The sequence below is a fragment of the Mirounga leonina genome, unplaced genomic scaffold (assembly GCF_011800145.1).
Source record: "Mirounga leonina isolate KUSES-001 unplaced genomic scaffold, KU_Mleo_1.0 Mir_224, whole genome shotgun sequence".
Taxonomy (NCBI): domain Eukaryota; kingdom Metazoa; phylum Chordata; class Mammalia; order Carnivora; family Phocidae; genus Mirounga; species Mirounga leonina.
In genome coordinates, this window is record NW_023270615.1 from 3,599,700 (window position 1) to 3,612,831 (window position 13,132).

At 42.5% G+C, this 13,132-nt stretch overlaps 1 protein-coding gene across 2 annotated transcripts in view; it reads right to left on the minus strand.

Moving 5' to 3' along the window:
* PCSK5 (proprotein convertase subtilisin/kexin type 5) overlaps positions 1-13,132 on the minus strand; it is a 463,938-nt gene that overhangs the window by 107,625 nt on the left and 343,181 nt on the right. For both annotated transcript variants that reach the window (XM_035029028.1, XM_035029027.1), the window contains exons 21-22: positions 7,082-7,184; positions 174-310 (exon numbers count right to left, since the gene is read on the minus strand). In XM_035029028.1, coding sequence (XP_034884919.1) covers positions 174-310; positions 7,082-7,184 — 240 coding nt within the window. The remainder of the gene's footprint in view (positions 1-173; positions 311-7,081; positions 7,185-13,132) is intronic.

Here is a 13,132-nt window from a genome sequence, read left to right on the forward strand (position 1 = left end):
CGATAATGTGAATTCGTTTCCTGACAAGAAGCAGAAACTTCAAGGTGATACACACTCTCCAATGAACAGCTGTCTAATATCTACCCCTTGTCCCCAGAGTTGAAGCTTCTGAGTCAAACCAGTGGGAGAACAGCTTTGAAGAAAGGAAGAAGAGAGCAGCCAGACTTCCTCACCTACTCCACAGGCAGTGCAGCTGGAAGGCTCATTTCCTTGGCATTCTCGGCAGGTGTAGTGGCAGGGATGGCATTCGTTCTGAAATTCAAATTTCCCTGAGGGACATTTGAAAATGCAGCGGCCATTGTCAAAAGTCCTAGAGGAAGAGCAGATTTCAGGGTTTGAAAGGATGACTTTCTGGAATGGCTCTAAGTATGAGAACATGTGGTGTTCATGTTTCAGTGCACAGACTTGGTTTCATTGCTCCAGAAACAAGGGGGATGCCTGGGACTGATCAACTTAGAACATGTGGAATATTAGTCACGTACCCATCCTTGGCCCAAGGTTTGGACCCAACAGCAGACATGCCAGAAACTGGCTCAGGATGCAATCCGGAGTCTGGTTCCAAATAAGCTAACCAGTGCCTGCAGGGATTAAACCCATAGTGTGGGCCCCAGCCAAACACAGTCAACAGTCAGATGGAGGTCTTTAAATTTTCAAGACACTAAATAGGCCTCTGAATCCAGAGGCCTTGGAGAAAATATTCTTCCTTTAGTTATCAGCATATGCACACTTTACAGGGGAAATGTCAACATCAAGGGCTCTGGAAAGGATAGAATAAAGCACGGTCCTGGTGCTTATGTGCTACTTACAAACTTGGCCTATGCATATGGTGATTAATTGATAAAAGTGATTTTGAGTGTCATTTTTGCAAGTGTTTCCTGATGTCTAAAGTACCAACTTTTTTTTTTTTTAAAGATTTTATTTAGTCATGTGAGAGAGAGAGAATGAGAGAGAGAGCATGAGGAGGGGAGGGTCAGAGGGAGAAGCAGACTCTCTGCTGAGTAGGGAGCCCGATGTGGGACTTGATCCTGGGACTCCAGGACCATGACCCGAGCTGAAGGCAGTCGCTTAACCAACTGAGCCACCCAGGTGCCCTAAAGTACCAACTTTTTTTCATCATGTTTGCAAACACCTACAAGGACACCACAGATGAGTTAGTATGGGGGCTTCTAAAACCTTTGATTTTATACACATAAAATACGTATCATAATGTCACTGTTAATATTTTCATAGTTTTGCTTCTTTTCTTCCTTTGCAAAGTAATCCCAAGAGCAAACAGGATTAGGTAAATCGTATCCAAAAACTTCGCTCAGAAAAATACAAAATGTTTACCAAGTGCAAGAGTCAGATAGGTAATGCGGTAATAAAGTGAGGTGTGGGGCTCCACCCCCAGAGTTTCTAATTCAGTGAGTCTTTGGGGGAGAAAGCTGAGAATTTGTGTTTTTTAAGTTCCTGGGTGAAGCTCATGCTGCTGGTCTAGGGAACACATTTTGAGAGCTGCTATTCTGCCTTCTGCTCACTGATAGTATGGATTACTATCAGTAATCCATTTGCTAAATGGATTTTGCTAAATGCGTCCTAAGTTAGCACAGGTGGTGTCAAATTGGGTCTGTTCAAGTTTCCTTACAGTAGTAGCTACTGTCTCAGTTGTGAGGCTAACTGACCATGTAGCACACATGTACCCCCGATGGTATAAGGTTGGCATCCTGGCCTGAGAGAGCGGAGGGCCTGTCAGCAAAGGTAGGGCTCCTTTCTCTCTCTACTAACTCTCTTCCCCCAAGCTGGACATCCCATGGAAGGTCAGGTGTAGGCCTGGGGTGCAATGGTGTGTCTAAATCCCACTGTTTCTATAGCTAGAGCCAGCCCTGAGCTGGGGATGGGCCATTTCAGTCACAGGGCTGTGCAGGTTGGAATGGGAGCAAGGCAGCCTGAATAGGGTGTTGCTTGTGATCGTCCATCTCATCTCCACACCCTGAAAGTCTGTGTCATTTCCATCTGTTAGAAACAATGGGATTGGGGTGCCTGGGTGACTCAGTCAGTTAAGCGTCTGCCTTTGGCTCAGGTCATGATCCCAGGGTCCTGGGATTGAGTCCCACATCAGGCTCCTTGCTCAGCGGGGAGTCTGCTTCTCCCTCTGCCTGCCTCTCTCTCTCTCTCTCTGACAAATAAATAAAATCTTAAAAAAAAATTTAATTTCTATTAAAAAAAAAAAGAAAGAAGAAACAATGGGATTAACACCACCAACATAAGACAGACAGCCACCTCGTTCTTGCATTCTCTGCCCTTCAGGTTCTGGTCACCATAGCGAGCACCACCAGAGTGAACAAGCCTTGGTCCCACTGCAGGGCATGAAGTCCTAGCCCTAAGCAGACATGTATGCACATCTGGTTGTCCATGTCAAAACAGATCCCCTGCACCATGGTGTATAATGAGAAGGCTGTGCTCCCAGCCCAGATTTTTAGTTGATGGTACTAATGCCAACTGGGAATATCCCAGCCCCACCCTGGCTCTGGTTTCTGAGCTAGAACATTTTTCAAGGAATCATTTGGATGTGACTAGTTAAAAAATACCCAAAACCTCCCTTTAAGAAAAACTGTGTAAGAGCTTTCTGAGGTTTTTCAACAAGGAAGCTACTAGATACTCTGCTGAAGGGAGAATGGGAATGTTTACTTGTGAGGGTTCTTTTTTCCCCCTAAATTCAGTTGCAAAGGGAATGAAAAGTATATCGTCATTTTTTGCCTTTTATAGAAAGAGCTGACGAATTTGCTTAGGGGGAAATAATTTCTCTTGGGAGAGGTGATCTAATACTCTTAATGATGGGAACCGTGTAGAAGCGTCCAGAAAGTGGGGGTGGCAGACTTGGGGGTGAAGCCAATGGTGTAATACTTTTGTGTATTTTATATGGATGGGGCTGCCTTTCTGACTTGAGTGCTTGATTTTGAGAAAATACCAAGCACATAATGGTGCTTTAAACCACCTCCCTTCATATCTACCCTAAGGAAAGCATAGGTGAAGTACACAGGTTTTTGGAAGAATGTGATTCTTTCTAAAGATCGAAAAAGAGAAGGAAAACAGTCATGCTTGGGTAAAGGCACTGAATTACATCATCCCCTGCACCCTCCATTCCCCTCAAGGAAAATTGCTAAGGAACTTGAGAAAAGTACCATTTCAAGTGGCACAGATTTCCACTGACACTAACAAATCTTCCCTAGTGGAAGAGAATAGACAATCTTGCTCTGGGCTCAGTGGGGCTGAGGACAATTTCCTGTAAAGCCAACTCAAGCCATTTCTAGGACTGCCAGTCATCCACTCTGGATTTCTGAGACAATTGGGCAAGCTAATCTCTGCAGGGGAGGCATTTCGTCCCCAACTCAGGCATGCTCTTAGCCTTTTCATAAGTAGTGAACAATTCCAGGTCCAATGGGGCTTATGGAAAGGAAGAAGTCGGCAAAACCAAGTGCTAAAGAGCTGGGCAGAGGTAATGTTCTCTGCACTGGCACTAAATTTTCCAGACCCCCCAGTATGTGTGTGTATGTGATACAAACTGGAACATAAGAGATGGCAAATCAGGGTTAGTGGATCTTCTGCTGATTGTTGGTTTGGCCTTAATAAGCCATCACAAGGGTACTTAATGTAATTTCTTGGTACTTTAAATTTTTTTAAGACTTTCTTTATTTACTTGGAGAGAGAGAGCATGAACAGGGGGAGGGGCAGAGGGAGAGGGAGAAGCAGGTTCCCCACTGAACAGGGAGCCTGACGGGGGGTAGGTCTCCATCCCAGGCCCCCCGTGATCATGACCTGAGCTGAAGGCAGACACTTAACCAACTGAACCACCCAGGTGCCCCTGGTACTTTAATATTAAATCAGAATGAAATCTGGCAAAAAGTCTTTCCCCCCCGCTGAATTCATTGAAACAGATCAAATAAAACATTTGAGGGAGGGTCAGAATAGAGGTAGCTTTCAATGTTTTTAATTGGTTCATTGACTCTATGACTTCTTCAGGACTGGGTGGGAAGCCAGCTTTGGCCAGGAGGACCATGGGGAGGACCATGAGGATCACGGCATTGCAGAGCTATACATGTTAGATAGCAGTGCCGAAAGATGCTCTTTCTTCCTCCAAGTTTTCAATCATCTCTAAGGAGCTATACCCAAGGGTTAATGGCAATGTAAAGAGAGAACTAGAATACAAAGAGAGGGCTTCCTAAAGTTTGATTTTCTGTAAAACAAGTTCAGGGTTATGTTATTTTTAAAAATTTTACTAAGGAAAAAAAATATATAAAACAAACACATATACAAGACACAACAGTACCCTTTCCTCTGTATTCATCTCTCAGCTGCAACAATTTCACTGCATGGTCAATCTTACTTATATCCCCACTGATTTACTTCCCTCCCATATTATTTTGAAGCAAACCTATAAGTTAAATATGAATACTTCTCTCCTAGATAAAAACTCCTTTAAGGCGGGGTGCCTGAGTGGCTCAGTCGGGTGTCTGCCTTCAGCTTGGGTCATGATCTCAGCCTGGGGCTCCCTGCTCAGTGGGGAGCCTACTTCTCACTCTCCCTCTGCTCCTCCTTCCTACTCATGCCCTCTCTTTCTCTCTCTCTCTCAAATAAATAAATAATCTTAAAAAAAAATCTCCTTTAGAGATGATTTTTTCTGCCATGACTAGAGATATCCAAAAGCTTAAGACCAGGAAGAAACTTGGACAAACCAACTCTCCTGGTTATTCTGTCTGTCTCTTTACCTTTGCCTCAGATCCATTTTTTTTTTGTCATTCTCTGTCCTGCCGTGTCCTGGAAATGTGCCAACTAGAACCTGTCTCTCCAAGCTCACTTCCCCCATTTGTAATGGTGTTTCCCCATTGGCCTCCAGTTAATTTCAGACAAGGAAAAACACCAGCAGATCTGTGGTTGGGAGGAGAGGGAGATTGGGGGTATTTATTCCCCCCCTTGGGCTGCAATTCTGCATTCTCCTTCCATGGTTCTAGAGTGGCTGTGTCCCTTACAGCTCCACTTTCTATCAAGCAAGACATCCCCTCCTTCAGGGTTGCAGCTTTTGCTTCAGGTCTAGGGTGTTAAAGCTGCCCCACTTTTGCTGGTCCCTGAGCACTTCACCATCCCTTGACTTTGAACTCCTGAGCTACCTATTAGAATTCATGGACCTTGTACCTAACTCAGAGCTGGACATAAAGCAGGTGCTCAAGACCATCTTGAATGGACCTGATTCCACTCAAGAAAATGTTTTGGAAAATACTTCAAAAAAATACTTTGCTGCCCTTTTAAGAACAAATAAGTCAACACCAACATCTTCCAAAATAGTTTTTATATCTTCATCTTCTCAACCCTGTTCTAGGAAAATGCAGATTAAAAAAAAGACCAAGTAGTTCATTGCCATGATATGATGTCCTTTCTTGGACATATCGGCAAATAATTTTCATCAAGGAAGAGAGATGAGTGAAACGGAGTGCTCAGGGAGATGAGAAGAAAATTCTTCCTGGGAAACAAGATTTCCTTAGGAGGACACATGAGTTCAAGATTCATGAACATGCTTTTCTTTCTTTAAAAGCTAAATCATGGGCTGCTTAAGCCAGTTATACTGCCCCAGTGGCCCAGGAACTGTATCTCTGATCTTCGTGTACCAATGGGATTCATTTTTTTTAATGACTATTTATGGTAGTAGAGTTTTTTCCCTCCCTTTTGATGTGCCTGGGACAACCATGACTTCTGCAGTATACACTGGATGATAATAGCTGACTTAGTAAACAAATGCTAGTAAGTTCCCTTAGTTCAAAGATGTCCAAACATGCAGTGGGATTTAACTGTTGATATGGTGAGGAATTAGGAGAAATGGGACCCATATTCAGAATGATGTCTGTACCTAAGAGTATGTCCTGAGGTTGCTTTAAAGCAAATCCAACATGTAGAGGCATAGATATCTAAAGGAGACACTTGGAAAATGTTACCACAGTTAGCATTGACAATTCTTAGGACTGTTCTTTGGTGTCTGTCTCCCTTTCTCCCTCCATCTCTCTCTCCCTTTTTTGTCTTCCTGAGGAAGCTATTTAGGGAGCCAAGTCCATGATATTAATTATACACTTTATCATTTCTTGAATTATTACTATGTGTTGATCACCGTGGGGGAATAGGGAGACAAACACAACCATAGTTCCTGCTCAGGATATTATAATCCTGAGGAAGAATTAGATGAAATGACTGTTGTACAAAGCAGAGGGAATGTCCATCCTAGGGATTTATTTGCTGCTGAAGCAGCCTCCTCATACTGGTCTGGAGACAGCCTTCTTCCAATGCACTTTGCAGAGCAGTGGTGGGGCTATTCATTCAAACACTCGGTCAGCCAGCAAATATTAAGTGCACCAATCAGAGGAGTGTCGACTAAAAATGCAACAGGCTTCCAACTCTATATACTAGAAATTCCCAGTGTATTGGCAGATTCTCATACCATTCAGGTACTTATTTCCCCATTCGTTCACCTTCCAAACATTTATTGAGTGCCTACTATTTTCCTTGTGCTGTGATAGGTAATGGAAATACAAAGATGAGTATTTCAATGGGCTTACCGAAACATAGCTCCTCTATATAGAGATAGAGATTTGTAAATTAATGTTTTAAAATGTCACAGGTGCTCATGGGAGTTTATACGGAGCCCAGAGGAACATAAAGAGGAGAAGGTTCATTCTGGGAAGCGGTCAAAATGCCTTCATAGAACAGTTCATCCTTGAACTGATTCTAGAAATATGAGCAGATATTTGATCAGCAGATGGAGATGATGGGTGTGCAGAAGGGGATGCAACCGCAGGCATCAAAGGCACCATCATTTTTATTGATGAGGAAGCCCCTCTTGTCCAGGTAACTTTCTCGCAGGGGGTACAGGACATCATGGGGAGAAGATGCTACAGAGGTGGGCTGTAGCCAGCCCACAGAGGGGTTTTGTGTCATGGGAAAGAGTTTGGTTCCTTTTTCTGCAGGCCCAAGGGGGTGTCTTTAACGTGGTAAACACCTCCTCTCTCCATCCTGTCACCCATGAGCTCTCAACCACAGGAGATACTGAGAGGCCACTTACCTTGTGATGGGGCAGTCAGTGCAGTCTTCCTGAGTTGGCCCCCAGCACTTGGCACACGAGGCTTCACAGACGTGGCAGTGACCATGTTCATCAATGTATTCTCCTAGGGAACAAAATCCGGTTGTTTACCTCATTTCTACATGGCAGTGCTGCCTAGGCTGTCAGTCTGAGAGCAGCCAGATCTCTCTGTGGCTGCCTAAAAGCAATGGAAACAACACAGCGAGGAGACCTTGAATGGCTTCAGTTGCCCGTCCTAAATCCTGACCTTACAATAACAACTGCTCCTCTCCCAAGGGCCTTGGAAGTCGGAACCTCAAAACATTATGAGGCAATGACATAATTTTGGATCTAGTCAACATGTGTTACAGATTTTATAAGTAGAGAGAGGCCAACGGGGGCTTCTCAAAGGACCCCTATACTGATCTCCTTCTGACTTTCCTGTTAAAGGCTGAGGGTTCTGGACCCCAGAGACCTCACTTATAGCCTTGGTTCAAGTTAAGCAACAAGCAGGACCCACCCACCATTCTGGGGGTATTGTGGTTACTGGTTAAGAAGGGGAGTCGAAGCTTGGCTAACATTTGACAAATGTGAGCTGCATCTCACCCTGAAAGAGTAACAATGAAGAGATAGCCAGAGAATCCTTCATTTAATTGGAAAGTTTATCTTTCCCAAGGAAAAACACATAGGAGGCCTTTCCACAGAAGTAAGTCCAGCCTTACAAACTCCTTATGACCATTTAAGAAATTACTCTCATAGTAAAGATGGTGGAGACAGGCCAATCTCTTTGAAGGTGATAATCCAGTGATAAACCAATGATGGGTCTCTACTCATTGAATTCAACTCTCTACTCACACTACACATGTCCTCTTCTCCCATTGTCCTAAAAGAAATTGACAAATTTCTTCAGTCTGATCCAAAGAACCACTTGGTATTGTTTGGAAACTGATCATGCTCAGAAAATATAGTTTCAGATTTCAGCAGAATCACCCCACCCCCTGTAAGTATGTCTGAACATAGTCAATCTGAGCTCCAGCCAGAATAGTGAGGTAGCAGTTACTCATGCATGGTTTAACCAAGGCATCTTACTGAAATTCTGAGATTTGCTGCCTGATTTATTGTAGTTGCTTTGAAGTCCTGGAAACACAGACTTGACTGGTGAGAAATGGAGGGAAGTCCACTCCTCTACATTGTCCCATAGCTTTACTGAACTAGCGCAGTTGGGTGAGGTAAACCTTATATACATAAATCTTTCCCTTGCACTAAACCAAAAAAATGAAAATGAAGAGGTAGGTAGAGTTTGTCTTTTGATGTAGAGTTAGTCTATTAGTTTTGTTAACTAAAGGGAAAAGGACATATCCAGAGCAATGCAATTATCTAGTATTGGCACACCCTTCACATCCTAGACTCTGCTCTTCTTCATCTTCCAGTTGTTGCCAAGGAATCTGATATATAATATTTAGAATGGAACCATGGTTCTTAGCTCGGAGTGACTCCCAGGAGCCTGAGGCCCAAAACAGTGCATCCCCAATGGGGACAAAGAATGTAAACATGCAATTCGTTCACTGCACAAGGTGACTGCCCCAGTGGTCAAGTGGAGGCAGAAATCCAGCCCGGGTTTATCTCACCGAGCCATGCACTCTGGTGTTGGCTGCCTCTGCCTCTGTAGGGGACGCCTTTTACTAATTCACACAAAGGTATTAGAATGGACTAGTTGCATTCTTGGTCATCAGAAAAAAAGCTTGGTTTCCAAGGCAAAAAAAGGCTGGGACTTCTGTCTGGTAGGAGTGGGTGATTTCAAGTTGAGACTGTCTGACTCAATATAGGTATCATATTTATGCGGCCTTTTATTTATTCAGGTTCCCCATTCCACTTCTTAATTACTGACCTTGCTGTAATCGCTTCCCCTTCTGGCACAGTGTGACCTTTCCCACAACCAGCTGAGCAGTAATTATCAGTCCAGACACTAGCAAGAAAATGAGCAGGGGATCTAGAACAGACCTGGTAGGAAGAAGGAGGTCTTGCCTACATTGCCAATGCTAATAATTTGTGTTTATGGAGTTGGATGGTAGCTATGTATCTTTCAAAAGGTGTGGACTGAGTGGAACAGGAATGAGAGATGGGTTTCACGGAGGCTTCTAAACCCAAAGAAAGTGTATTCTAAAGAAATGTAGGATCACAGATTCTTCATTCATTCATTCATTTATTCATTCATTCTGTTGATATTCTTTGAACACCGAGATGCTAGGTATTAGATGGACTAGATATACTAGTCGAATATACTAATCAAATATATACTAATTGAAAAGAACCTGCTCTTGGGTTCTCAAAGATTTTTGAGAAGAATGATTTGTAAAGAGATAGTAATAATTCAAATGCTAGCAGGAGACTTTGACTTCCTCAGACAGTCTAGATTAGAACAGAAGAGCACGGGCATACACTGGACTCCCTGCTAGACCTGGAGGCAAAGATGGTTACTTTGCCTTGGCATTCATGCCTATAGGAACTGACACAGTGGTTTGGTTCTCCTAACTCCTGATATCCGTCCACCTTAATCTCCATGGCATCTTAGATCCACTGCTAGGATAGGATTTTAAGCTAAATGCACCCTGCTCTGCTAAATCGAATGCTGTTTAGATGGTTATGGGAATTTTTCCATATCTATGCCCAAAGTGTCCTTTGTAATTACAGAGGATGCATGGCTAGGTCAAGCAAGTGTTATTCAAATAGTATTATGAAAATTTAGAATTCTCTAGATCTCTTGTTTGCCTCCTTATTGGCTTCTATAAGCCAGTAGGTGGCACTGATACCTTGGCTTTGTATTTGATCTGCTCAACTGGAATGCCCTCTATTGGCACTCAGAAAGTGCCACCTTAGATATAATCATCCCTTGAAATTGCCCCATTGCTGAGATTTCAAATAACCCCTCCAAAACACCCTTCTAATGACCCACTATGACTCTAGCTCACCCTGCTTGATCACCCTTTCATTCATCTGTCCAGTTGCCTCTTGCATTTCTTACGGGGGCTAGGCCAAAACTTCCCAAGACCCAAGTCCCACTCATTTCTCAGAAGGTGACCTCACTACCTCATTTGCTGATAAGATACCGAGTTTCTCCAGCATCCTTTTTCTCGATGCCAAAATCCCTATCTTTTCTGTGATTGTTCACTTGTCTCCTCTCTCTGTGGAAGGTACATTGCTCCTGGCCATTGTTGGTTGTCCATCTAATGCTCTGGATCTTTCTTCAGGATGGTTCTCCACCAGTCTCTTTGTCTTCAATTGTTTCTTCACATCTCTCATCATCCTCTGATCTACAAAAGTTCTCCCTAACCTAAGACCTGCCCAAGCACTTTTCTTCCCTGATAACTGACTCTGAAAACATGTTTTTCCCTCCTACCATTTAGACACAAAATGAAGAAAACCCTCATAACCTTGAAGCTTATGTAAGTGAGTCAGCGTAAGACAGCTAAGCTGTGCACCTCTCTCAAGCCTGCATGCCTCTTAACTTTAGAGCAAGGCTTGGCTTTGGAACAGATGAGAATAGAGGGACCTGCCCTGATTTTCATAGTTATGTAGATGTCCAATTAGTTATATAAACAACTGTCCCCAACCCCAACCCTTGCAGGCCCAAGTTTTCCACTGCACATTTAAAACCAAAAAAAGGCAGATTCCAAGGACATAGTGAAGTTGCTTTTTTTTGTTTGTTTGCTGGAGCAGCAAATTCTTGTCATCTGTCTTCATTGCACAATGAAACTAAATGTTTATGACAAGCGTGATATACAAAATTCTTGGAAAAAAATCACTTTTAGCACAGACTTCAGGGGCCAATATTTTGTTCTCCACTTCATCCTACAAGCTCTTCCTTCTGGTGTCTTCATCTATTATTCAGTCCAAATTATCTTTCTACTGTGATCAAAAAAATTTCATTCCCCTTTTAGTTCCTTTCTCATCTCATCCCATAATAGTTCAAAGGACATGCAGGAAGTGATGTCTCATGGGGAGAGAGGTGATGTCTCAAAAGCTGAAGATACAGCTTAAAAATTAATGCTTGTCCATTGAAAAATTTACAAGTCGCTTGCTGTGCTCGTTTCACCTCTTGATAACATTGCACAATGTGTTTGTGTTTGCAGATCTAAGTTAAAAGTAAGCTTTATGAGATCATCCGGAATATGTACACATTTATTACATCATCCACAGCTACGAGACATGATTGAGACTCATATAATAATAATTTTTAGGCAGATATGATCAGAAGAATTTCCATTTCTCCTGCAGAAATGTTAGGCTTTCTTTTGTACTTTGTAATATCCTTTATGGATTAGAGCCAAATTTGTTATAACATTTGAGCAATACATATATATATATATATACTCTAAATAAATGAATAAACACAGAAGTAGATAATGTGAGTATAAAACAACTTTTGGCAAGGGTGATCAGTAAGAGAAAATGGGAAGAGCATTTGACGAGAGATCAGCCATGTGGTTTTGATCTGGTTATTTCAGTGAGCCACCTTGGGATACTGCATTATCTGTAGGCTTCTATGTATGTGCTTTATCACTCAGATGCCAGGAATTACAGAATGTGACTTTCCTGAGTGACTCTACAGCCACAAAGCTAATCAAGTAACACTATTTCTTTGCAAGGATGCCAATACCTAGTTTCCAACTTAAGATACTGCTGTGTGAAGACAGTTCTCATGAAAAGAAATCCATACATTTATTACTTTTCACTAGCTATAATAAGTACTCAGTAGTATTTTCAAGTTATATACTAATGAAATAACTCAGTTTTTAAAGCCTTTTTGAGTGTGACATTTTATAGCAAGGCTCAAAATATGAGGCCATAAAGTGAGACTACAGCAGCTTTACTTATAAGTCTACACAATTATTCAGCCTTAAAAAGGGAGGAAATTCTGACATGTGCTACAACATGGATGAACCTTGAAAATGTTAAGTGAAATAAACCAGTCACAAAAGAACAAATGTATGATTCCACTTATGTAAGGTGCGTGGAGGAGTCAGATTTAGAGGGATAGAGAGTAGAATGGAGGTTGGTAGGGGCTTAATGGGCACACCGTTTCAACTGGGGAAGATGGAAATGTTCTGGAGACAGAGGAATGGTGGTATTGGTTGCATTATGATGTGAATGCAATTAATGGCACAGATCTGTACATTAATAATGGTTAAAACAGTACATTTTATCTCATATATGTCCCCCCACCCCACACACACATGTAAGTCTACACACTGAGTTTGTTCCTTACCAGGTCAATACTTAATTTTAACCAAAAAACTCGGGATTGTCTACGCTTTGGGGATGAGTCCAAAGAGCACCAACCACCTTGGGGAGCCAGTTTGTTGAACTGAATCTTGGGAGACGTCCTGTGATAATAGAGATCAATGGATAAATGGATAAAGCTCATGAAAATGGAGACATCTGGTTGATGGATCACTGTTGTTTCTTTTTTTATTATTTGTTGTTTTTTGTTTTTCATTGGGAACTACAAATGCAGAATAAACATCAAGCAGCTAGAAGGAGGGATCTGTTTCCACAGCCTAGAGGTGTCTGGGGGCCGCTGCTTTTCTATTTTGTCTTCTCAACAGTGACTTCCACTTTCCCTCCCCCACAGGCTTTTCTGATTGACAGGACATCCTTCCTGGTCCCATTGCTTTTTTATTCGCAGGTGCTGGCATTCATCCGTGTAGTTTTGCAGATGCTCTAAATACCACTCTGGTACCCCCGTGGGTTGGCACCCCTGCAAAAAGGATGGCTCATAAATTGTGGATCCAACACACTTGCAAAGGTTTGGTTTCCGCCAGCCTGCACGTTGTCCGAAGAGCAAGGAATTAAGAGCTGATCCTTTTCGTTTCTACCATTGTTTGGGTCCTGACCACAGTTGCTGCTAAAAAAATGTATCCAAAGTGAAGTCTTGGCCAACACACCTGAATATAGTGGTGACGCAGCAATCACCCAGGCTCCCATTCATTGACACCTACCATATTACAAGTGCCATTCTATGTAACGTTTAATCCACATAACAGCCCTTTTATA